Below are 27,660 nucleotides of genomic sequence, written 5' to 3'. Positions count from 1 at the left end.
TCGACTACAGTCGTCCCCAAGGTCGACTCTAGGCATCAACAGAGGAGGAAGGCACCAGACATTTTGACCCGACGCCTCTCTCTCCTCCAAACCAGAGATATACCATAACACTGAGATTCACTGGCAGAATGACAGGAGGATGCCCAACTGTTAACATCTCAGTTGTTTATGTTCTCCGTGGATCCGAGCCGTCTTCACTAAAGCTATTCAGCTTAACTCCATCACTGAGTCTAGACACTCCGTCTATGACAGTAGTTTGAAATATATTTGTTTATACTGAAATGGCACAAACATGCTCCAGCTTTAACTTTTTATCCCCTCTCAAAAGACAGAGGTTGCCGATAAAGATCAGTGTTAAGAGACAACACAGTGAAAATATCCCTGAAAAGATTTCTGTGTCGTGTCTGCACTGGTAAAACACCACGAAAACACCAACTTCAACACGCGGGGCAAATTGGATTAGAGTCACAGGCGAAGCATAGCGTGACTCCATTGTGCCAAAGTCACGCAGCTTTTAAACAGAGTTATCGAGCTCTGCAGTGGCTCATTTTGCTCAGCGGTAATCCGACATCTTTTTAACCCGCTGACAGACAGATCCGCACTTAGTGAATAGAAACCATGTGATATTATTTGGTTTTCGTGTCCTTCATCTGAAAAATGGGGCTCTGTCAAACAATCAGAAGTGACTGCGGGAGGGTTGGGGTTACGGTTTAGGATTTGTGTGTTTAAACAGTCAGCACAGAGGCAGGCGGAGGCAAAAACAAAAAGCAGTTATCCTGTCAAACTGCTCAATGACTGTGATCTCTGTTAGGTGTTACGAGTGGCTGGAGTTGATTCAGATGCGGAGATGGAGGCTCACTGGTTTGAAGGGTCTCATTAAAGATGGTTTGCAGGGGGTTTGAAACAGCTAAAACAACCGAGGAGTTTCAGAGGCTTCTGCAGTTGAAAGGCAAGGCAGGGATGCAGGGGGGGGGGGCATTTTCAGAATGAGATTATCTGATCAAAAAGTTATCAGAAGATTTGGCTGGTTTTCTATCACATAGAAGGCAGAATAATCAGGCAGTGAGTGGAGGAGTGGACCAGGCGTAAGCACCCTGGCTGAGTGGCAACGGCAGTCGGACGCGTAGCTCTGCATAGCTGCTCAGGAAACCTCGCCAAGCCTGAGTGAGAGAGAGCAAACAAAACAGGAAGTTAAGAAATCATAATACAAGAAACGAAAAGGAAGTGACCTTTCAGTCATACTGCAACCTTTAAGGCGTGTGTTGACCATAAACTACATTTCCCACAATGCAGGGCGATTGCCTTACCGCAAAGTGAAGGCATCACCATCGCGGACCAGGTTACATCTATGATGCATCATATTTGAAACTTGAATAAGTAATAAACACAGAAGGTTATTTACCAATATGTTATGAAGTAGTTACCTTTATTTTACATTATATTTGGTTCCATTTAGTTCCATTTATTCTGTATGACAGATACATCTGGCCCTTTGAGGGTAACCATTATGCTGATGTTGCCCTCAGTGAAAATGAGTTTGACACCCCTGATATAGACACTTACACAGACCACCAGCACAATGACCTACAAAAGCAGTGCATGACATGATGAATCTCATTTAATTTACTTAGCTTTCATATGAAAATGATTTGTTTTTGCAGATGAAAGATGAGGTCAAACAGCTCGAGTGCAAGTTTGGTCACAAAACGTGCACCTATACGCGCCCTCGCATGTCCTTTTGAGCGGTTAAATGGAAATCGTAGGAAAGAAAATTACAAAATATACTGTTAGCTTCAATGTGTCCTTGCAGGAAGACTATTTGTTGTTTAGCAGGAAGCAGAGGGATTCAATAGAGGCAGAAGACCGTTTGAAAAACATATTGACCTTGCACTTTGGTGTGCAGACATTTTAAACTTTACTGCCCATTAGGACTCTATCTGTTACTGCATTTTTTCCGCTCAGACTACAGCCAATATGTTTCCCTCCGCTGGTGGAGAAACAAAGGATTGGCTGAAATGATGGACAGCGTGTGCATAAAGGAGCTCCCAGGACTTTGATTCTAGATACATCAGGACTCTAGCCTTGAGGAGGGTTTTCACACAGGGTGTTCTGACCCGTCCAGTGAAAGCTCCATCACTGCTGTTTAATGTTTTATGCCTGAATAGATAAAAAAAGACTCAGTGTGTGTGTTCGGTGTTCGTACACCTGGGGAAAAGGCACAAATGCAAAGGAAAAAAAAGGGGATGCATTTTTGTTTTTCTTCAAAGACAATAGCGCTCGACACAAACATGCACCGACAAAGAGTTTTGTTTTGGATAGCACATGGTAATTATGGCCACAGATAATGTCGGCTTTGATGGAGGGAAAACACAGCCGAAATAAGAAGAAAAACAAACAAACAGCAATTGTTTACTTACAGTAGAGAAAATAGATGTTTCTGATTCCCACTTACAGATGTTCCCTTAAATGTTTGAGCACAATCAGGCTGCGCTGTTTCCACCAAGGTTTTCTCTCAGCAGTTCTTTGTGTTTAAAAACAGCGAAAAAAACTCATCCATCCTTCTGGTCAACATGTCAGGGACTGGGGAATAATTAGCATGAACAACAACACCTTTGTGGCAGTAATATATATATTTTTTTCAAATTACAGAGCCAGTGTTTCATCGAGTGAGCCTGATTTCAAGAATACAGAGGAAAACAGAGCTCTAAATCAAAGAGATGGAGTAGTGCGCTGTTGCTCTTGGTGGTATAACGTTGCAGAGGCTGTAAGTAAGGAGAGATGTATACAGCTAGTACACAAGATATGAGAGGGTGGAACCGCAAATTTGTGTGAAGCACATTTTTGATTGCCTATAACTGCCTTTAATCGTCTTTGTGAATATTGCAATCAACTTGCAGTTGATGTGACTGTGGATGATACACAACAACGAGACAGCGGCTCTCAGATATAGTGACCAGATTAGCAGAAACTGGCTCACCTGCTCCTAAGGACAGAACCGGAAGTGACTGTGAAAAACATTGATCAGAGCAGGAGGTTAACTGCGTCATCATTTCCACAAAAACATCCACAAAAACCACATGTGACGCAGGTCGCTCTCCAGAAATTGGGGACACATTTGTGAAGTCACCACAGCAGTAATTAAAAAGAACTTTCTCTTGGAGTTTGGCTCGAAATATAAACAACTGGGGGGGCTGTTATCTCATATGACGCATGCTTTCATGATGCCGTGGTTAGGTATCTACGACCTCGGCTCTGTAGCTTCCAGAATAGCCCAGCGGTTGTCAGCATTGGGGGGGGGGGGGGAGCTATGATTAAAACCCTTCAGGCACTCTGTCAAGCTCAGCTCTTATAAAGCCTGATTTATGGTTCCGCGTTATTCCTAAGAATGGGCAGTAATGACACCCACTTTTCTCCTGCGTAGCCACAGACCATAGGTGACACGCACCTCCCTGTGAGAACAGAGGGACACGCAAAGACAATAGCTTAGTGCAGGTGCGTAGGAGAGGAGAGGAGAGGAGAGGAGGACGGGAGATGAGAAAGAATGACAGACTTTTCTACCTGCTGAAGATTGTAGTGATGCAACATCTTGGATGCAATCTGCCATTAAACCCTGTAGAAGACATGCGTTTAATGTTATGCAGTCTTTGAGTTTGGGTCAAAACTGCAGAAATGCACTCTATGAACAAACCTAAAAGCAGACTTAACTGAACTGGTTAAAATCACTCATACGAGTGTTTAACAACTTTAGAGCGGCATCACTTTTTGATTCCAACATTATCGATCTTTATTTCCTGACATCGATTCACTTCTTTCCTCAACCGTTTCCATTAAACATAATAAATGCAATTTAAGGCGCTTAAGTGTGGACAAAAGACTGAAGGAAAATTTCCTTCAACATTTAATGTTGCCTCATACATTAATTTGAGCATGGGAGATAAAATAGAGAAGACAAGACACGAAGTAGAAACGAAACCTGATTTTAGAATAGAGATTACCCGAGTCTGAATCCTGATCCTTAAAACAGATCCAGGCCATGGTCCAGAATTTGGTTGTAAATTGTGGTCACTGCAATGAAAAGGCAAATTCATGTCAGAAACAGAATGTGACAACGTTAAGCCACCGCTAGGCTATTAGCAGAACACAAAAAACCCTGACAGCAATGCTGGGGAAATAACAAGGTCAAAGGAAGTTGGAGAAAATAAACAAATAAAAGTAGCTTCAAATATCAGAGAGAGACAGGGACAAAAAGGCCAAGTCACACTGGGAAGCAAAAAAAGTTACCTTGAGAAAGCTGAGAAGGCAAGCTTGAAGGCTGCGTGTTACCATTTGGAAGAGGTGGTGAGCTGGTCCAGGCTTTCAAACAGGAAGGAGTGAGTGGTGACAATCACAGTCATCTGCAGCAGGTAAGCAGGTAAAGGGGTTTCTCTGGCCAGCCTGCAGGGGAAAATGGACAGACAGGCATTATAACAGGAGGGGAAATGGGAAGAGGAAACAGGAAGAGAGACATTTTCTGCAGCTCCTCACAGACAAGAAAAGAATTGAGGACGAACCATGGCGGTGTCGGGTGGACTTAATGTTGCAGCTGCTTAGTGTATGTCACCACTTTGATAGACTGCTGATTAGACTGCACCCCATCACATTACAGTTGACTGGCTACGGCCCCCCCGGTGACCGTGCAAGGATGAGCCGCATAGATAATGGATGGATCGATGGGAGTTCAAACACTGAATTTCTCCCATTTTCTAATTAAAAATATTACCCGATGAGATCAAGGCGAGGTAATTGGGTCTCCTCAGATGTAACTAGCGGTGCTTAATGGTCTTTATGCATCCTGCATGAAAATGGTGCTAATTTCTGCTCCGGCGGGGAGAAAGTACTCATTTGACATCACAATGACATTTTACAAGGCTCGTGTAAAATTCTCAACCGTGACTTATAACCTGTGTCGGTAATTAGTCAGGACAAAAGTGTCAATGTTTATCAAAAGGTCCTGTGTGTAACATATAAAGCTGCCCAAACAGACAGATAGATGAAAAAAATCTTCATAGTTTCCTGATGCCTGCGAAAAGGAGAAGTCCTCATCATTGGATTTCATAAATTCTGACTTATTCATACAAACTCAACCTTGAAATGACATTTTTGAGCTGCTTGGACACCATTTCCCAGATCCTGGAAAAAAAAAGCGAGTTTCAGACTTGAGAGACTGTTAGGAGTTCAGATTCACTTTGTGTAAGAAAGAGGGGAAAAAAGGTGTCTCATGCTGCGTTAGATGCTCATCACTCTCACCCAGTCCAATCCAAACAATAAAACACAGTAAAACAACAAAAAAATAGTAAAAGCTAACATCTCAAATGGAATTAAAAGCCAAAGAGAAAAACAGGAAGTGGCAACTCATTCCAGTTTCGGAGCAGCGACTGAGAATGAGCGGTCAGATACTGTGTGGGCAAGACCATGTAGACATTTAAAAACTAATAAAATAACTTTAAAATCAATCCGGAAACAAACCCAGGAACCAATGAAGTGAAGTAAAACCAGTAATGCTCTCGAGCAGCATCTCCTATCACCTTATCCTTCACATTAGGTTACACAGGGGGGCACTGGCATAGGGCGAAAGGTGGGGGTACACCTTGAACAGGTCGACAGTCTATAACCACCCACTCTCACGCATTGATCTACGGTCAATTTAGAGTGTCCAATTTGCTTCATCCGCAAATCTGTGGGAGAAATGTGGGAGGAAACCGGAGAAAACCCACACGCATCAGGGGAAATCATGCAAACTCCATGTAGAAAGAACACAGGTGTTCTTACTGCAAAGGCAAGAGTGCCAACCACCACACAAACCATGTGGTAGATGCTTATTTAACTTACTTTATGTATAAATCTGTGGCGCACAGCCTTGTTTTACAGAAAGACCCAAACGAAAGAAGCAGCCAATCAGACTGTACTGATTTTCTCAAAGTCAATGGCTGGATGACGTGCATCGACCTCCACTTAGCAACATGAATGCAACAGCTGTAAGACCCCAGCAGCCACAATCGACTAAACACATAGTTACATTTTACAGTGTTTGAACAAAAAAAAGAAAAAAGCCTTGCTGTTCAGAGAGAGAATGTTTCACTGTCATGCTTTAGTGTGAGGTCTCTTGCCCATTAAATGGCAACAGCTTTGTCAATAGCTGTCCATAAAGCCAGCAGCAGGAAGCTATAGCCATATGTTTCTCCGTCTCAGAAAACGTGTCGACAGTCAGATCAGCCCTACGGTAAAGTCGGCACCGATCGAGCCGAGAGAAGCCCCGCGCTGTAAGGCTTGTGATGGAGTTGCGTCACAAAATCTCTCGAGAAGTCGTGCTCGTTGATCCTTTCAAGGAGCGACAAGCCTCAGTCGGAGAGTTGGCTGTGCACAGATACACGTGCTAGAGGGAATATCATATATAACATAGTCTTTGAAACCTGCAACAAAGGATTCTGCTACCTTGCCAACATATCACTTAAAATTGTAATTGACATACAGTATATATCAGCATGTACTGATTTGTACTGTACCTTTATGAAGCTCACTTCATCTTGTTTGCAGAGAAGCAGATGTAAAGAGTATACACGTCATTATTTTACTTCTAATTAAAGAGGAAGACAACTTCCGTGTCCCCAGATGTTCTTGATGGTCACTGTCATAAAGATGCAGCAAAAACAAGATGGGAAAGAAGACCATCATTTTCCTCATAATGAGCTCCCCTAAAAACAGAAGAGATATGTGCTATTCTCTTATTACTCCTATGTGCGTTAAATTCATACATTTTCGACCAATTTATCCTCCACATGAGGGTCGCAGGGGGAGCTTAACGTCCACTGCAGTGCAAAGACAATCAAACATTCACTCTCAAAGTCACTCCTATCTGCTCAATTTAGAGCAAGGGTCTCAAACTCAAACAACCTGGGGGGCCAATGAATGTCCGTGTCTGTTTATGTGGGGGAAAAAAAGCATGTAATTATGTGGGGGAATGACTTTAAAATCATATCACAATAACGATATTCAAGATATTTCACAGAATTTCAAAGTAAAAGTGCTCATTATGATATGGAACAAAGGCCATTAATCAAAGATTAAATAATAGGATATGGACAACTGTAATAAAAACATATTAACTCCTGCTCATGACAAAAGATAACACTCTTATTTAGTATTATATTCTATCTATAATCTAGCTACAGTTGGAGAAGTTTTAAGGTTTATAACTTGATATCAAGAAGCAAAATCGAGTGTGTGGACCTCATGTGGCCCAAGAGCTGCAAGTTTGAGACCTCTGATTTAGAATGTCCAATTGACATAATGTGCATGTTGTTGGAGGAAGCCGGAGAACCTGCAGAGAACCCACCTGCACATGAAGACTCCACACAAAAAGGCCATCAGCAGAGTCAGGACCTGAACCAGTGACCTTCTTGCCGCGAGGCAACGAGGCTAGGCCCCTGTACCGTCGTGTGCTGCAAATGAAGCTCTCACAGTTGTTACATGGAGCAAACAAACCAGAAAGATATTCACATTTGAATTACATCGATTATCAAAATAGTTTCAGCTCTAGCTTAGTTTTTACCTCACAATTTAATCCACGGTTAATCCAAAACGTTGTCTGTTTCAGCCTCGAAGCAGAATGAAGGATGAATCAGAGGGAAAAAACAAAGTGGAGATCAAAGTAAAACACTTAACACACTGTCGGCGGAAAAAACCCCCCATAATATTAACATTACTCATATCATGATTCATCCGTTTCCGGAGCACAGATAAATGTGATGATGGTATTGTGACATATTCGGTGAATCACTCTGCCATTAAGGAGCAAAGCCGGTATCATATCACACTGGTAGTATTTTTTTTTTCTTCTCTGCTCTCCGACACGATTAAATATTTTTGTTCATGTGAACAAATTACAGAGGCGACTGAGTCACGCCTTAATGAATAGTTGCTTTTCCCCCCCCCGAGGGAACCTGAAAGTTTCACCGTGTGCCAGGAGACAGCACCAAGGTATTTGTGTTGTGGTGGCATAGAAACAAGTCCCCGTGTCAGTCAACCGCTGACATAACGAGGAGATGACGTCAACACTGGAGACTCTTGGGATTTTTCCCATGGGGCCTGGAGGTGGGTGGAAGAGGAGGTGGTGTGACGCCAGAGTGACATTAGGCAAGAAAGTGAGAGTGAAACACTTTCCCCAGCTAATTCTATTGATGCGCTTACATTTTCTGCGTTTGACTCTTTACATTGATTTATTCCTTTAATTCTTCTACTTTGTTCAATGTCAATCAATCAATCACATTTAATACATCCGCTCGACGACTTACAACTTTGATGAGAAGCACTCCGTCTCTTAACTCTCATCATTGCTCTGCCGTCGACAGAGCAAAGCAGATGGTTTACACAGGATGCCGAGCTGAGTCAGCAAGCTTTTGTAAAGTGGGTTTTCTCCCTTGGGAAGTGTTAATATGCCTCAGAAAGAGTCCCAGCTGTCCGTCTGTCATTATATTATGACATATTTCTTGTGCACAGGCACATATTTTTGGCCCCAGGTGGCAGCAGAGCAAAGGTTAGGAGTCACTAAACGACATTAGGAGTCACGCTGTGGGACTAAACGCACAGCTTGTCCACAGAAAAATCGTGCCACGTAGTGTAGTGTCCGGCAGTTGACAGGAAGTCAAAAGCTTGGGACATTCAGAGCAAAAAAAAAAAAAAAAACACTAAATCCCAACAGGAAAATTAGATGTTTCTGTCCAGCCGAATGGGAATGATTACAGGTTTCCATGTTGTTCACCACACTTTGACGGGTTTAAACAGTTTCGCAATGACAACACTTAAATGTTGTGAAGGGGATTTGAGTGCTACCTTGGTCAGTGCATTAAAAAAAAAAACAAAAAAAAAAATGTTTTTCCATTTCATTGGTTAAAATCTAAAGCTCTGTAGGAGTAAAAACAGTGAGGGACAGAGACACACTCCTGTTGCAGCTTTGTGACACACACACTCTAAATAGGAGTCCATCCATCATCTTCTACAGCTTTATCCTGTCATTAAGTGCTGCTGAGGTACACTTACCTGAACGATACGAGTACGTGAGGAAAAAGAGCAAAGCAGGTCCTGACGTCACACATAGCTGTACATAAAAAGACAGAAACAAATGTCAGACGAGCTTAATATTGATTCTTTTTCATTGTGCATTCAAGGAAATGATCATGAGTGTCCTGGTCTCACATTTCTGCACAGTTGAAGCATCAGACTTACAGGTGCTTGTGTTGTTTTAGCTGTAAATCAGCTGATTGGGCAGTATAATCATCTTCTTTGCGTTAAATTATACAATTTGGGTAAATGATGGAAGGAGGAAAACGGAGAATCCCGAGGAGGCAGTAATGCATATTAACAGATTTGATTCGTGAGCTAAAGTCCTAATGAACCAAATCTGTAGGGTTACATATAGAGCAGACACGTCCTGAACATAATGTACTTTAATCCTCATCTAGAGCAGATTACCGCAAATGTCAATGAACTGGACTTGTTGATTCTAAAATATATATATATATATATATATCCACAAGTCCAGCTGCTGATTCAGCATGAATAAGAATCTACATGGACACCGAAAGCAGACTAAATCGGGTGAATGTTGGACGACTGAATGATGAGGGGAAATAGTTTACTTCAGGCAATGTCATAGACAGTGTCTGTGTTTGTCCTCCACACTAATGAGAGGACGGCGAGTGAGTGAGTTTTACATTCAGATCTCTAACCTGCTAATGGTCCTGCTCTCGTCTCAATCCTGCCTTAATTGGTGGCTGCTTCCAAAACAACAACGTAAAAATTGAGTCTCATCATCAGGACAAAGGGATGTCTGCGTCCACGCTTGACACAAACGAATGACACGGCGCAATAAAAACATCTGCTGTTGTCAAAAAACCAACACAAACACCTGCTTATTGCACACACACAAACAGGCCGTGGATGTCGTCCATCCGCACCTATTAAGTGCCAATACCACAACACAGAAAGTGTGCCATTAATTCTGACGTGGAGAGAGAGCAAGCGAGCAGGACTGAAAAATCACTCCGAAGCTAATCAGCCTTGAGAGGACAGAATGATATTCACAGCTTCTGATGGAGAAAGGAATGATCAAAGGTCATTAGTCCACTCAAATCAACTCTCTGGGGTCCGCTCGCTCGCTCGAGAAAAAAAAAAGGGGCAACAAACAAAGACAGGGGAAGGACGAATGACAGAGCGGTTTCATCAGCGCTCATTGATTATGTCCTTCCACATTGTTTAGCCTGCAGGGGCTTCGGAGAAATCATCACAGATGTAAAGCAACAGGCATTAACAATATGATTCCTGTTGTACGGTGTTGTAGTAATAGTCTGTGTGCCCTTGCAGTTCTGTGAAGCTCTCAAGGTGCTGTGTCTGTGTGCATATTTTCTGTTTTAATTGAGTGCACTGTAGATACACGGGGGAAAAAAAAAAAGCCCTCTGCAGTGCGATGAAGTAATTTATGGAAACAAGTCACATTTTAAATACTATTTAGCAGACAGAAATCATAATTAGCATTAACTTCCATAAGGGTAAATCCACTTAATTTATGAAGCTCATTCCGTTAACATACAGTGATATTCACAAAAACAAAAAAAAGGTCTTTATAATGAGCAGTAAAATGTTTCTGTAACGCTGTGGGCGCAACACAACTGTCATTTAGACACACTGTTAGTAAGCAGGCGTGACGATCGAGGCGGAAACCGTGTGTCGGACGGAACTAAACGCACCCTCGCAGATGCATTTGTGTCCCTGGGCTGGTGTGGACCAGTGCGGGGACTCTCATGAATAAATGAAGAGAATAATGGCCGTTGTTTTTCAAAGTGGATATGAAATGCTGCCGCAAAAAGGTTAACAGCTTCTAAATAAGGGACATGCATTTGTCATGGCTGCAGTGACAGGGAGGGGGGGGGGGCGCTCAGCAGCAGCAGAACAAGTGCTCATCTAGATCCCGACAGACAAAGCAAAGGCCCTCAATCATGTGACCTTGTAAGGACCAAGGTTTCAGTTTAGTTTTAGTTAATTAAACAAATGATTGAGTAGTTTTAATTCAGTTTTTATTTTGAGGAATTTGTAGACGCTGAAAAGGATGAAAGAATGTGTGACCCAAATATGGATTATAAAATCCTTTAATTTCATTCTTTAACCTTTAACACCTGCAGGTAAACTTCAAATGGTCTGAATTCCAGAATGTGGTTGTGGAAAAAACAAAGACGAAGCAGAATTCATCTAAAATTCAGTTTAGTTTTAGATAGTTTTGCTTTGTTCTATAATAACCCTGGTAAGGAACAGTAGACCTCATGGAGACCAGAACCTGATCCTAATGAGGCAGAATGTCTTTTTGGTTAAGTGTTTTTTTTTAGGTTAAGGTATAGGATAGTTAAGGTTATGTATGATGATTTGTTTAGGCAAATTAATCGAGTATGCAGTATCTTACAAAGAATAGCTTTCTCTGTGTGTGTGTGTGTGTTTGCAGACTCCCTTGATAAGCTTTGAAATAGCAGTTCAGCCACATTGCATTTTACACAATTAAATACAGTGCTTTCCAGCGCTGCTGATGTTACTGCTCTAATTATGTGACATCAACTGTAGCTTATCAGATTTCCCGGGCCGAAGATGAATGGATGACTAAATAAACAAATGTAGATAGTCGTATCAGGGAGCTGTTAAAGTTTTAAAGCAGGCGATGAAAGACAATTGCAGGCTGAATGACGGACACAAACCTGGTCGATCATTAAGTCATTAATCTTTGGGCTTTATTGGATGAGGAGTGACAGTCGGGCCCGCGATCAATCAGACCTCATGCATTCTTCACGCAGCATCAGTCATTACAACCTGCAGCTGTCAGTCTACGCTCACCCGCACACACACACTCAAGACACTTAAGAGTAAATTTACTAAAAGCCATACAACACGCTCTCACCCTGATGTCAATTATTCACAAAGAAATCAGCATGAAAATACACTGCTCAAGCAAATCTCACATAAGGAATTAAAATATTTCCACTGAAATTCTTGACGAATTTAAATGGGGTTAGGGTTATGTTTATATTTCTTTGAGTAGTCCATTTGCAAGAGAGGGGAAAAAGCGAAGTTGTTGACAGCAGTGCTCAAACTCACATTAACGTTCTCCCGTATCCAAGTCGAAATTAATTAACTACAAACGAATATGCCACACCTGATCTTCAAGGTCCCCCCGATTTCTGCAGCTTTGTGAAAACCCCCACCGAGTTGTGTTCATCCTCCCTGTAACCCTGCCTACCTCTCCACTCTCAGGCTTGCCTTGGCAGATCAATGGAACAGCATGCGGTTAGCTTTTTAATTGAGCCATCCTGAGGGGCAGGGGGGGGGACGTTTTAATGAGGCCAGGTCCTGTTTTCACCCTGACCTTTAAGACTCTGCCCTACAGGTGTTCATCCTCTGACTGAAAAGGAATGCATGTGCTTGTAGGGCTACCCGAGAGGTGTCAGCCCTCTCCAGACTCTGCTGCAGAGCATGACATTTTAACCCCAATTCAATATGCCGAATGTAGAAATGATCACCGAAACTAGTCACCGCAGTGCAAACACAATATTAGAGCCCTTTTTAGGTCCCAGATGGTGTCACGCTGAAATCGGCATCTGTTTGAATGTTACTAATCATGCATTAGTGGGCAATGTACCGAGGAATCAAAGATCAAGACAAGTTAAAAGTGCCCAAGTTAAAAAAATTTATGAGGGTGAGGTGAGACGTAAGCCTTACTGTATAGGGGATCAGTGAAACTGGGGACAGTGAAAAGTGCATGTAATCAGTTTTAGTCTCAGCAAGAAAGGGGTCAGTTTTAGCTTGAACCAATTGTTTAAACTGAATCCAACAACGACATCCACCGATAATTAAAAGGTGTTCTCAGATGCAAACACTGAACTGACCTCATTTAATGATCGTCAGTCCATCCGTTTTCTACCGCTTTATCCTCCACAGGGGGGTCACGGGGGGTGCTGTGCCAATCTCAGCTGACATGCGGCGATAGGCGGGGTACACCCTGGACAGTATTTAATGATTGTAAATTAATTAATTAGAGAAGGAAATATTTGAGCTATTTTTATTACTTTTGAATGAGGAATTTAACATTTCCATCCATGCATCTTCCACCACTTTATATACACAGTTCACCAGTTCATCACAGTCACACCTATGGTCAATTTAGAGAGTCCAACTTACCTAATCGCCCATATTGCATGTTTTTTGACCTGTGGGAGGAAACCGGAGAACCTGGAGAAAACTGCACTGTTCATTTCATTTCATTGCAAAAGTCACTCTGAAACACAGTTAGCATCCCGACACTATAGAGAGAAAACAGATGAATTAAGGAAGGTAAAGATATAAAAGGATAATATAAAAGAAAATGGTTTATTTTTTTCCAAAGTGAATACAAACACAAATTATTTCAAAATTGCTTACACACACATTGTGTCACCATAACATACATCTGCAAATAATAGGTTCATCATGGTATATGATGAAGTCTTTTCATATCCTGTACTGCAATGTTTTTGCTACTGCACACCAACCAAACCAACTCACCCTTATCTGTAATGTCTTAAATGAAATGAGCTTTTACATGTAGTCCTGTGAAAATGGCTGCCGCTCCTTCACTCTTTCTTTAGTGTATTGATCCAATGAACTGCTTTGCACTCAGAGATGTCTTTTGGCAGTTCTCACAGCCGGGTACACACACACACACACACAAGGAAGAAGGAAAAGCTAAAATGGGACTGGGAAAGACAAACTTTTCAACAGGTGGTTTTAGTTTGGTGACTTACGATAATACTTTGGAGAAAATACTACAAGGGAGATGACATAGGCAACACTGTCAAAACACATAATTTGTCTTTCTGATGTAGGAGAATGACACAGACTGTCAATACTTGTAAAGCAGCACCTTTGTTTTCCTCTTGATGGGTTTGCACAAACATTTTCCTCTGATAACACCACGGACGGCGTCAAACGGGAGAAATATAAAGTAGATTCAAAGAACGGTGACATGTGGAAGCGTATGCGAGTGTGTGTTTAGAAGTACATGTCCTGGAAGAGGTTTTGCCCCATTTCAATGTAGGCCTCTTTTTCCTGTGCAGACATCTGCTCCACCAGCTCTGGCCTCTGACTCACCTCTCGGTACGAGAACGGTCGACCTCCCACCATCACCACTGGCTCGTCCCCTACCTCCTCAAAATCATCCTCGTCGTCGTCCTCCTCCACTGCCCGGTGCTGAGCAGCTGCCGCGGGGGGAGGCGCGGACGGAAGGTCGTCGTCTGATTCACTGGTGTCGCTGTCCGAGTCGCTGGCGTTCGCCTTGGCGGAGGCGAGTCCCTTTGCGGCGGCGCTCGCTCCGCCTCCACTTGCTGCTGTCGCACCTCTCTTCTCGTGGATGAGCAGAGCGCGCATGACCTCCTCATTTTCATCTGCCTGACCGGTGCCATGACCAGCTGCTCCATCCTGAGCCTCGGGTACAGCGTCTCCACCTAAAGACACAACAATTATTGCAAATAAATTCACTTCTGAAGTCTTTTATAACTTCCCCTGGAACTTTTAGGTTTTAGACATTTTGAACCACAGTGAAATATCTGTAACCAGTGTCTATATTAGAGGAGCCTCCACTCCATCACAATAGTCTTAACCCACAAGGGAACAGATGACTATGTGATACATACATCTCTTGAGTAGATATTGTTATGTCTAGTCATCATTATATTCCAGGAATTTAATGAAATCAATAACCACAATTAATTAACATTAGGATTCAGAAGGATTGAGATCAGTACAAAGGGAAACAAAAAAAAAGACAAACCGACTTCCTGCAGGTAGCAATGTGAATAAAAACCACAAGCTCATGATGGACAGATGCACCTCAGGGACAGGACATAATGTATGCAATTTTGTCAATAATGGATTTTATCAATAAGCAATTTTTTGCTGGGCCTTGCTCTAATCAAATGCCATTATTTCAATTAAGCAATTACGGTTGAACAGGAGTGCGGCTCGATCTGCATGCCCTTGGGTGGAGAAACAGTGACAGATGAGCTTTGTAAAACCACTGCTCTGACAGTGACAGATAACCTGGGTTGACCTCTAAAAGCCTGTTTCAACTACAAAGACTGCAGGGATTGGAATTAAAGGTCAGAGAAAAGCAGTCAAAGGGTGTGGGGTGAGAGATGGTCACGGTGCAACCTCACAGGCATGTTTTTTTATATTGTTGCGAGACAACATTCAGGAGGATTAGTGGAAATAATCATATCTTTTCACTCACATAATTAACCTTCCAAATGTTTCTTAATGCACTGAATGCACACAATGGCAGCACAAAGGGGAAACTTACGATTCTTGAGGACCTCAGGGTCACTGTAAGCTCCCTGCACGGTGCTCTCCGTCATCCAGACTGGCCTCTCCTTCGGTGGATTGCCCTCGTTGACCTGCTTCTGTTGCTCACCCTGCTCCTCCATGCTGATAACCACATTCTGGGTGTACAGGTCGGCGTAGGACGAGCTTTTTGTGGACCACGCTTCGCGGTGTGGACCTGCGGCGAGTCCTGCTGATGCCGCAGCGCGTTCACGGCTGGAGGAAAGATTGAGCAAACATGGCTTAGTTACAGATATTCAACGACTAAACAAACTCCCATCAGTTGACCACCAAACTGGTTCATGATATGACACACTGCGAGACCAAAACTGACCTCTCTTTGAGAGCAGGGATCTCAGCAGGCTCAGGTTCCAGCAGGTCATGGGACAAGTTGACGTCCTCCGTCTCGCGCAGTAGCGCGTAGATGGGTTCAATCTGCTCATTGAAGCGGGCCACCAACGTCCTGGCATCGGGACAGACGGACTCATCCTCTTCAACTTCTGTCTGACAGAAAGTGCAGCGAAATGTACCTGTGGTTAGAGAACGAACCCAGTGAGACACCATGTTCGGGGGAAAACCTCCTGACCAAGGGTTCAACTTCATATGTAAAACTAGACACTGAAGACCGTTGCTCTCCACGACAATAAATGAAAGTAATAATCTGGCAGAAGAGGCCCTTTCTCTAAGGGTGCATGTTCCCTCTGGTGTTTTTAATGCATGAGGACCATTTTTAGACCTCTCCTGAAACATGCTGCTACTTGCTTTTCCCCCACAAATTGTAATTAAACCGTTGCACCAACTAATTACATCAATGGTAAAAATTAACATCTTATGCAAATACCCAATAAAGCTATTTTCTACTAACTGCTGTTTGGACATGTCAGGTGGAATTAGCATAAAATAGCACGTGTTACAACATACTTGCATTGCATTAAGTAGGCAAATCAGTTACGTAATTTCCATCACTACAAGGTCACACGGATTTACCTTTTCACACCAGCACAGCTACAGCACAGTTCCTGAACCAAGTTTTTTAACTGCCCAGCAAGTTCAATAATTGGTTCGGAGCCTGAAAGTTGATTCCCGGCAGAAGAAAGAGCAGTGATGTCTGTTAAAGGTAAATGTATTGGTGCCGATTTGGGCCATTGATAGCGCTTGACTGCTGTGAATGCAGACAAGCACCGATGTTCTCAATGGAATTCGAGCCCAAACGAAAACCACGCCAGTGCTTGACCGTGTGAAAGCATTACGAGTGCTGCGGGACCTGCGGAGGCAATATAATGGTCAATCCGACTACCCCTTGTGTAAACTAAGTATTCTTTTTGTCAGCCTGTCAAGTTCCAGACTTACTATTTCACAGCAGGATCTGGTACCTACGGTGATATGTCGAAACAAGAGAGTCGTGAGTGGAAAGGAACTGGCAAAAGGGTACTGTTAAATGTGTCGACAGGATGATGCCGACTGTTCCAAAAGTAGTGGATTCTTTTGGACATTAAATGAACACTGGCTGTTATATTCTAGTAGACATATCCACCACGTTTTTATTCTATATACAACACACATGACAATTACCTAACAAATCTTATTTTCAGCTAATGTGTCAGAGGACCTAGAACTATGGTTTTAGGGTACAGATAAAATTTTTATCTGCACTTTCGGCCAAAAAGCAGCTTTCCTTTACAAATTAAAAGTCAAATGTGCTTTCTTTTAGGATATTGGACAGTTAGAATTCTGTAAAACACAGCAGATAAGGCCGTTGCAATGACTAAATCATGTCACTCAAGCTTTAGCACAGTGGCTGTAGTCAACTGGATTATGAGAGATATTGATTTCAGTTCTCATGAATGCGTATCTCTGTCTGTCAGACTGAGCTGGAGTTGTGAATTAAGAAGAAAAAAAATATATGGCAGTAAAATTGTGGCAAGACATCACCAACATGCATTACAATAATAAATTTGAATTCCGATTCAAAGCGAGAAGTCCATTCATTTTCATTAGGCGAGTGACAAAACCAACACTTAAACTTAATTTGGTGAGATCTTGGGCGATACATATTCATACAGGTTTCTGATCTGCCATTCCAATAAAGCCTATTTGAATTTCTATCTTATTTTAAACACTTGTGAGGCACAACCTATCTGAGTAGTAGCCTAGCAACAGAACTGGGTGATCAGACAGCTTGTTCTGACGGGACACAGACGCCTCACGTTTATGAATGAACACAGTTCAGACAAATAATATATGCGACATAGTACGAAATATAATGAACAAAATATATAGTATAATCACAAGTCTACGATTGTCATTCATATACAATGCACATTCTGGTTAAGTTGATATCAGCTAAAAATCAGACCAAGAAATACTGGATGGATGACTTGCAAAAAATAAAATTCAATTATACCAGTCATACCAAACCCTCTCACACATCCTATTTAAAGTAAGAGGAAAGCTCACTAAGGAGTATATATGCCTAATATTTAGTTTGGAGTTCAGGTTAAAAATTACAATTCCTATTAATTGTGCCTTGAAACCGAATTTTTAAAAACAACCTTTACAACAAGGACCTACACCCCCCCATGCATCTGCCTGTGAATGAAAGATTTAAAAGCAGCCCTGGAGATTTCCCCGTTCAACTGAGTGAGTGCTGTAACTAAAACGAGGTGGCAAGTGCAAGTCCATGTCCACCTTTAGGCTGTCCCTTTAAATTCTGCCCATACCCACCCACACTCTGCCTAACGCCAACTAAACTGTACGGTTGCCTCTTTTACTCACCTGTCAAACACGCTTATACAAGATAATGGGCAAGTCCTTGTGACGAGCAAGATACGTGATGCCCATTTAGAAGCAATGTTTTGGACAGCTGCCAGCCAATATTAACACAGCATGAGAATCAGAGAGTGGTTAAGGCAAATGGAGAATAACTGTATAAATGTGGAGATTAGGGGGGTGAAGGGAACAAAAGGTTCAGTAATGTAGGTTTGGATGATGGAAGCCAGCAGCTGAACCAATATTAATCTATTAATCTTAATCTATTAACATGCTCAGCCAACCTGCCAGCATCATTGCATGTCTCTGCCATGTACTATCCAAGGTACAAATAGAGCCCTGCAGCTTAGTTATTATATTCTTAGACAGGCTAGAAAAGCACCTAAATCCTAAGGGCTGATTTTCTGCACAGAGGAAGCCCAATTTATCAAATGGAAAGTAATCATTTTTTTGCTCTCACTTTGGCATGCTTAAAACCTTAACTGTGGATAGATGTGTTAAATACAGTGTTATTTCAGCATCAAGTGGGGGAAACAGATAAGAGAACAAACAAATCTGAATACTGGACCCATCACGTCATTTCTATATTTTGCACAGCCAAAGAAACAGCCACAGTACATTTATCCTCCAACAAGCAGAGTAAACACAAACATGCATTTGCAATGATGGATGGATCATTGATGGATCAAAATTATTATTATGTAATTATAATGGGATTACCACCATAATCCTGCATACATTAAAGACCAATCTCATCAATTCAAATTTATGGGAATTTAAATGTTTTTGATATTTGTGAAAGCTTCAGTATGAGAAGAAGGCCTCTTCAAAAAATATGCTAAATAAAACTGACATGGTGAAACTACAAAAAGTATCTAGATTTTGAAAAGGCATAATTTTAATGAAGAGCCGTCAAGTTCATAGTTTCACTAAACTGAGCAAAGACTACCATCTAGAGGTTTACTGCGCCATGCACCATAATGAAACAAAAAGCTATAATGCTATAATTCACATTTTCATTGTAAAACAAATCCTGGGCACACTCCTGGAGCTTCTGCCTGAACAAAGACCAATAATAATGTAATGTTTACCTGTCATCGGGTCAAAAAGCTGGTTGGCTTCTAGGTCGGTGAAGGATTTGGAGCAGCAAGGGCACCGGAAGGAAGCGCGATTGGTGGAGTCTCGCTCATCCGTCTCAATGCGCCGTCGCATGTGATCCAATTTATACTTGATCACATTGACCATTACCCTAAAAAAATCAAACATTAAACATGTTTACTTTTGGCTGGCAGTCAAGCGTGGCCTTCCAGGAAAATGTTTGGCCATCCCTGAATCAGCGAGTAAGCTTCATACCGGTAGTTGATGAAGTAATAGTTGTGCCGCGTTGTCTTGCCATCAGGTGCCGTCTCCACCCTCAGGCGGGACTTGACAACTTTGTCAGCCTTTAAGGTGTTGAGTACCGAGCGCAGCTGTTTCCGGTCGAACTTGAGAAGCTCCAGCATGTCTTCCTCCCGTACACATGGATTACGGATCAGCACATCCAGGGCCAAGGCATGCTCCACTCCATAGAAACCTCTTACAACCTGCTTGGCTAGCCGTTTAAGTGAGGCAGGGACCTCAGTCAGCAGCTCTGGTTCGATCATCCTCTAAAAAGCAAAAATATATATATTTATACCTTAGATAAGGTGCTTGCATTTTTTCAACAAGAAAATATTACAACGTGCCTGTCACAGCAGATCAATCCTGGATGTGTGATGTGTGCAGATATTCTCAAAACTGTGGCTTAGTATGTGGAAAAATTCAGTTAAGAAGAAGAGCTTTGATCTTCAATCTCACTCCAAAAAGCCCCCATTTGATCCTTTCAAGTAAGAGGGTTTACCTAAAAAAAATCTAAATTAGGGCCCGACTACATGGCTCCAAACATGATCATGTTACAAAACCTTCAAAGCAGTAAACGTAGGTAATTATTATGATACATATCAGTTAAATCTTGTTCCTAGGTGAAAGTGATAGACACCAGTTAATTTTGGTTTCAAACACCTACACCCAGTTGACTCAAATAAATCATGTGTTGCTTCTCAAAATGTGCTTGCATGAACCATTATCATCATATCGAAGCAGAGTATATTGAACCTTATATTTAATGATATTGCCACATATAATGCTATAAGAATCATTGCACAGCCTTACCCAAAACTCTGCTTAAGTGCTTAAACTTTAACATAAATAGCTGTTCAGTTACTTGGCGTTGACTGATGCTACCAGAATACAATGCACATAAACGGACTGCTGAGCAGTTAACATGAGCTAACCAGCACAAACACGATTGACAAACTTTTTATAAAGCTCGAGGATGCGAGGACTTCCCAGTGCTCCCTTTAATGATAGCTGAGCCTGTAGCCAACAACATTAAGCTTAGATTAAACACACAGTTTCTTACCCGTCTCTCTTTATGCTCCACCAAGACGCTTAGATACAGTCACGTGCCTTCTTTATGACATAAAATAAGCGACGAAAAACGAAAAACATTTGCGTAACTCAATCTTCTTTAGCTACTTGGTTAGCTAACATGCTTTATTATTAGGAGACTACACCGGAAGTAAAAACACAAGCCGATCGGTAAAATATTGATTGACTTATATTTGGACCAATGGCTCCGCTTGTGGCTAAACTCCGTAAAGCTTTTGAACCAATCAGGTTAGACCATGGGGCGGGATTTCCGCTGTTTTCTTCCGTGTCGCTGCTGTCACTGAAATAAATGGCTTCTCTGGACAGAATAAAAGTGCTAGTTTTAGGAGATTCCGGTAAGTTAAATGACATTTTTTACAACTCATACTTCTCATAAGAGTGCATGTTTACGTTATATATATGTGTTTTGGTTTGAATTAAGCTCGCTTGGTTTTTAAGCCATGAAGGAAGTGAAGGAAGTCGGCCAAATTATTTTCAGTGACTGTGCATTCATTTATTTTACCACAGCAGAACTGACACATATGTTGGTTTAAGTTGAAATTAAGACTTATTTGTTAAATAAAAGAGTGGCACTGATCAACACATTACATATTTATATTCTTGGTGTACAGCATGTTACACTGAGATTGTTTTTAATGGAGGCTTGTTATAATATTTCCTTGTGCCAGTGGTTGTAGTAATTATTGTGTATAATGTATATATATATATATGTATATGTATATAGGACTGACTGTGTGTGTGTTCATATGCTTAGGAATTTGCCTGAGTTATTCATTCCATCAACATGTAAAATGTACATACATACATGCTTCTATGTTTTTTTTGTAGGGGTGGGCAAATCTTCCTTGGTCCATCTTCTTTGCCAGAATCAGGTTTTAGGAAATCCATCATGGACTGTTGGTTGCTCTGTGGATGTACGGGTATGTAAGCTGAACACTTGATTCACAAAATATAAATACACTCACGGGTCATTTCTTTAGGTATTGAAGGTATTGCTTATCCAGATGTCCGCTCAAAGCTGCTTTACACTGGAATTTTCCCATTTACTCATTCACACCTATTCATGCACACGTTCCTGCTGTGCATTTCTTTTATCACACATTCATCATATCCATCCACACGCTGATGGCTCAGCTGTTAGGAACAACTTGGATTTAAAGCTGCAGTGTGTAACATTTTAGTTATAAATGAATGTCTGTTATATTGTTTCTCAGTATTATTACACTGAGAAACATAGAGATGCGTGGTTTGCACTTCAGAAGTTGTTGTCATGTAATTGGACAATTAGATATTTGTGTTAACCAGTTGAACAGGTGTAACTAAATAAATGGTTGCTAAGTGTTTGTCCAAACTGGTGTTGCAGGTCTTTTTATTATTATTAATGTTCATAATAGATGGTTAAAGCGAGTCTAAAATATGGTGCCCCACATTCGTGTTAGATAAAAGTGAGTGTAGCAGATATATACTGTCAATCTTATAAAGGATTAAAATAATCTAATTTGTTCACAGGTTCATGACTATAAAGAGGGAACTCCGGAGGAGAAAACCTTCTATATTGAGCTGTGGGATGTCGGAGGATCTATTGGCAGTGCCAGTAGTGTCAAAAGCACCAGAGCAGTCTTCTATAATTCAGTTAATGGTAAAGTGTATTTCAGATGATCATTCAGACAAGTTTGGAAATCATGAGGTCTGTTATTCAAATATATTCTCATTTTTCTGCATCGTTTTAGGAATTATATTGGTACACGATTTGACAAACAAGAAATCCTCTCAGAATCTTTACCGCTGGTCACTAGAAGCGTTGAGCAAGGATTCCTCTCCAACAGGAGTCATTGTTTCAAATGGGTAAGCAAGCGTGTTTCTTTGTTATTATGTGTTTTCAAACGTATGGAGTTGGTCTACATATGGTCTTATACCGTTTAATTTTTCTCTCCCTACAGTGACTATGATAGAGAACAGTTTGCAGAGAACCCTGTGCCTTTGTTGCTGATCGGCACCAAGTTTGACCAGATACCAGACAACAAACGTAACGATGTTCTCACACGAACAGCCTTCCTCTCCGAAGACTTCAATGCAGAGGAGATCAATCTCGTACGTGAACTTTTACATTCCTACAAAAGCTGCGACCTCAAGGCCATCTTACATAACATAGCATCTACAGTACATAACGCAAACTTTCCACATAAGCATTATTCAATGAGATCGTGAGGTGTTTGGCCTCTGGTACGCAAACAGAATACAAAGACTTTTTCCCCTCCTACCATATGGAATTTTTGCAAATTAACTGGTGCAGTCGATGCTGCAAACCACTGTTAAATAGTATATTAAAGTTATTTTATAAATATATTTGCCCCATAATATACTTGGTGACCAATGATGTAGAAAGGATTAAATGTGTCTCATAATAAATGGTGTATCACCTTTGACTTTAGTGACACCTTGTGGACATTGCAGCAGACAGCAGTTCATGCCAAATTTTCATCAGAAATCAAGAATAATATTTGACATTTTTCCTCACATAAAACTAATATTTCACCTGAGAAATAAAATACTTTACCGTCTTTGGTGTGTTTTGTTTTTCCAGGACTGCACTAACCCGAGATACCTTGCAGCAGGCACATCAAATGCAGTGAAGCTAAGCAGGTTCTTTGACAAGGTGAGAAACCCATAGTATAACTGTCATTTTATGTGAAGTTGGGCAACACCTTTTTTGAATATCACTGGATAAATAAAAAAAACCTCCTAATTTTAAAGTTAACCACAGTTGCACATGTGAAAATACGTGTGATTAAAAAACTGTGATTAAATTTAAATTGATTTATTAAATTGATTGATAATCAAAAGTACAGTTTGGTTATGAGAATTGTGTACGATGATGCAATCATCTTCTCTAATCCTCTAACAGGTTATAGAGAAGAGATATTTCACAAGGGATCCAAGTCAGGTAATTGTCACATGGTTTAGGCTTCATTTCTTTCATAACCATAAGACAAATATACCACAGTGTTGTAATAATATCTATCTATATATCTTTTTGAGATTAATGAGGTGTCAAAGCATTGCTCTTTTAAACCAACACCTTTTTTTTTTCTCTTTGCAGATGACAGGTTTCACTGACAGAAAACGGTTCAACTTCAAAAGTTTGCACTACGACTGATGATGTGCATGAATGCTCCAGCGATGGTTTGGGGTTTTATCATAAAGCATGTAGGCTTTTTTTTTTTTTCAAACCACAACCACCACCACACTCGCTGAAATACTTTCACTATCTGTTCTGTGTCTACCCACAATTAGTACACTGCCATTTCTTCTCAATCCTTTCAATCACAACTCAGTTTGCATTAAATAAGGACTTTAAGAGTAAAATGTGTACGTGTTTGACAGAAAATTGCACAATGATTATTGTATATATTTATGTACGCATAGTGAGATTTTCCATGCAATTACAATTCAATTTCAAGCATTCTTTAAGACAAAATATCCAAGCCTTGATATTTGCTAATCAATCATTTTTGGCCACTGCATAATGTCTCGCACAACATTCCTATTTCCCCTGCATGACTTTCTTGATCCAGGGAAGAAAGAACTGTGTCTTTGTGAAGACATGAGGGAACTTGGTATAATTTTCTTTTAGGCCAATGAAAGCCGTTATACCTTGAGGTGTGCCATCACAAATTAGTGGTCCGCCAGAATCACCCTGTAGGAATAAGACAAAAGACCTGATTCAGTTTGTTTTTCTCAAAATAAAAAAAATTAAAAAGGTTTTTCACTGATCTACTTGACTATAATTACATAGTGGCATTACCAGGTAAACTCCTCTTCCTTTGTTCTTCTTGTCAAACGTGGTGCATATCATGTGATCACTCTTGAAGTGATCTTTCCATTTGTTTTTGCACTCAAAGTTGAACTGAATCTTCTCTGTGGTTTCCCTCAGTAATTTAGAGGCAGGCGGCTCAAATCCAGTTTGGCCCCAGCCAGCAACGGCACATGGAACATTGGCATGGATCTCACTGTCTTTCTCAGGCAACGCGATGATTTTGACATACCTGTTCAGTTTGGCATTCTTTTTCAACTGTAAAAAAAACAATTTTGAGAGCAGCAAAGAAAAAGAGTGAGAATGACAATAAAGCCTGTCATCCCCACATCCTCACTACCCGCTTCATTGCAAAATCACATCATGCATCACTTCATATTGCAGCATGATAAATGAAACTAAAAGGATTTTCAGTCTAAGATCAGCATTTAAACGGTTTCCCCTCTTTCACTTTACCTTAAGCAGCATAATGTCAAAATCAGATCCTCTGGGGGTGTATTTCGGATGTGGATAGTAAGCAGCCACGTCGATCCGTTGCTGACTTTTTTCTCTCTTGCTTATGTCGTGCGCCCCGAGTACCACATTCATATCATAGACGTTACTTGACCTGTCAAACCAGAGAACATGCATTACTATTAAGACAGTATATATTATTATGATCACTATTATGTATTGCCAAGACAGGCAGCGGCACTAATAAACCATTTAGGGCAGGAGTCTGCAACCTGCGGCTCTAGAGCCAAATGTGGCTCCTCAACCCTTCTGATGTGGCTCCTTTTATAGTAACTTTGAATATTAAAAAATAGAGTTTATTTTTATTTCATATTAATTCTCTTCTTTCAAAGTGAACACCTCTTATTTAGAAATCAAGGTGATAAAATTGTTGTCCATCTTTGGATCCACATATTTACTGTATCTGTACTGTACTCCAAATATTGCATCTATTGCAATGTCAGTTACTTTTAATTTCATTAATTTCCACAAACAATGGAATTCAGTTTTCTTCCAAAGTAAGAATTTTATAAATATAGTCATATATTCATAAAATATCAAATTTTATTTTTGTAGTTCTTAATGCAACAAACTCATTATTTTGTAGTATATCTGTATAAAAAACATATGTGATATAATCTTCATTTTATGGGTCAAATGGGTTTGGCGGCTCCAGATTAATTGGAGGACAAAAATGTATCTTTTCATAGTAAAGGTTGCAGAAGCCTGATTTAGGGGATGGGCCCATTTTGAGTTTGTTTGAGTCGGGACAGTATGATGAAAAAAAATACCCAGACACTTACACATAACATTTATATTTTCTATAGTTACAGGAAGTACTTCTCAATAAAACCATTGTAAAAAATGCATAATTAGTTATGTGAATAAAACATAACAGCGATGGTAAATTGACACAGCTGATTTGGACTGATAAAATATATTTATATGTATAAATAAAACAAACTCACTGTTGTTTGCAGTGTGCAGCTGTCAACACAAAGTCCTTCCGAATGAGAATGCCACCACATGAGTGGTTTTCATTAAACTGGAGCGACGCCATATAGGGCCTGGAATGAGGCTTTGAAATGGTACCATGTATTATGCCAGTCTCATCTCCCCCTGATATAAGGAGAGAAGAAAACATTATACGGACATTACAGATAATCACTATAATACACAATAATCAGGAATTTACAACCAAATTTTACATGTATAGTTTTGAGGAATATTCATAAACTTACCAGCTGGGGAGAAGAAATGAAAGACGAATATAACGCAGAATATTTGCATCATTGTCAACGTGCAGCTATGCCGTCTGGCTGAGGCTGCGACCCCCATCACTTTTTGTAGTCAACCCACAAACTCCCTCAATCGAAACTCTGTGGGCAGGTGTCAAAGGCATCGCCACCAAGGAGTTATTTACTGCAACACAAGTGTGACTTTCCTAACTGTCAACTTCACACACACAGACACACAGACACACACACACACACACACACACACACACACACACACACACACACACACACACACACACACACACACACACACACACACACACACACACACACACACACACACACACACACACACACACACACACACACACACACACACACAGTGCCATACACAGTAAACAGGAAATAAAACAAATAGTGGTTGAAATTATGGAATAAAGACTTTCTCTCTGTTCAGGATGTTTTTAGGCATATCTAATATTATATACATATATATATATATATGTATATATACATACAAACATACATATATATATATATAAATATATATATACATACATATACGTATATATATATATATATACATACATACACATACATATATATATGTATTTATATACATACAAACATATATGCATACAAACATATATACATACATATACATATATAAATACATATATGTATACATACATATACACATATATATATACATATATATATATACATACATATATATGTATGTATATATATATACATACATACATATACATATATAAATACATATCTGTTGAAACGCGGATGAACAATGACATTCACCTGCTTTGGTCCCCACTAAAGTGTAGGAGAGGACAGAGATCCTTAAATGGACATTCAAATACATGCGCTGGTGGGGACCAATTAAAGCTGGCGAACGTCGGCTTCTCTGTACGTTTGCTGAATCTTCTGTGGTTTGCTGTAGGCGACTGGTTTTCCTATCCTATCTATTTTAAACCTTGAGAAACCGTCACTCAGCGGAGGAGGTGAACCTCGACACCAATTATCAGCCACCTACATCGCTGTCCTGAGCCGTAAGACTGTAAAAAAAAAAAACCCCAGACAGTTGTTACAGTTGTGCTGTCAGAGGGACCGTTTCAAGTAATCTTTCCTGCCTCAAGCAATCACATTATACAATAATAATGACAGATAGAACTCGTCACTCTGCACCATGTTTACATCCCAGGTTCTACTACTGTTTTCACCGCACTTCTATTTTTGTTCTATGCCTGATGATGTCTATTGTTTCTGTAACAATTGTCCATCATTTTTTAAATTTTCAATAAAGTAAGTCCATCCAAATCCTATCCAAACCATCCATCTGGATCAACACTCACACAACAGCAGACCGTCTCTCAGGTGACCTTAATGACCTTTCACACCATGACTCGGCTGAAACCAACAACCTGAAACTGGGTC

The 27,660-nt window shown here is 40.6% G+C and overlaps 3 protein-coding genes across 3 annotated transcripts; 1 reads left to right on the top strand and 2 right to left on the bottom strand.

Annotated features, from left to right (window-relative positions):
* Positions 1-13,524: 13,524 nt before the first annotated feature.
* gtf2e1 (general transcription factor IIE, polypeptide 1, alpha) lies at positions 13,525-20,752 on the bottom strand. Its single transcript, XM_083908847.1, has 6 exons — positions 20,636-20,752; positions 19,549-19,841; positions 19,287-19,444; positions 15,761-15,956; positions 15,407-15,642; positions 13,525-14,552 (listed from the first exon to the last, which is right to left on the bottom strand). Exons 2-6 carry the CDS (start codon positions 19,836-19,838, stop codon positions 14,101-14,103), a joined length of 1,332 nt encoding a protein of 443 aa, XP_083764973.1. The 5' UTR covers positions 19,839-19,841; positions 20,636-20,752; the 3' UTR covers positions 13,525-14,100.
* A 174-nt stretch (positions 20,753-20,926) lies between these two features.
* rabl3 (RAB, member of RAS oncogene family-like 3) lies at positions 20,927-24,048 on the top strand. The gene is made up of 8 exons (XM_083908300.1): positions 20,927-20,999; positions 21,493-21,584; positions 22,174-22,303; positions 22,395-22,509; positions 22,605-22,755; positions 23,249-23,320; positions 23,570-23,608; positions 23,765-24,048. The coding sequence occupies exons 1-8, from the start codon at positions 20,954-20,956 to the stop codon at positions 23,819-23,821; spliced, it is 702 nt and encodes a 233-aa protein (XP_083764426.1). The 5' UTR covers positions 20,927-20,953; the 3' UTR covers positions 23,822-24,048.
* Positions 24,049-24,208: 160 nt separating this feature from the next.
* On the bottom strand, positions 24,209-26,372 carry LOC310943007 (mast cell protease 1-like; the record flags this gene model as incomplete). Its single annotated transcript, XM_083908482.1, has 6 exons — positions 24,209-24,361; positions 24,470-24,736; positions 24,935-25,085; positions 25,939-26,089; positions 26,212-26,214; positions 26,330-26,372. The coding sequence occupies 6 exons, from the start codon at positions 26,370-26,372 to the stop codon at positions 24,209-24,211; spliced, it is 768 nt and encodes a 255-aa protein (XP_083764608.1).
* Positions 26,373-27,660: the final 1,288 nt, after the last annotated feature.

This window comes from Microchirus variegatus, assembly GCF_963457635.1.
Source record: "Microchirus variegatus genome assembly, chromosome: 22".
Lineage (NCBI taxonomy): Eukaryota > Metazoa > Chordata > Actinopteri > Pleuronectiformes > Soleidae > Microchirus > Microchirus variegatus.
This window is presented reverse-complemented; position numbering and strand designations above follow the sequence as displayed.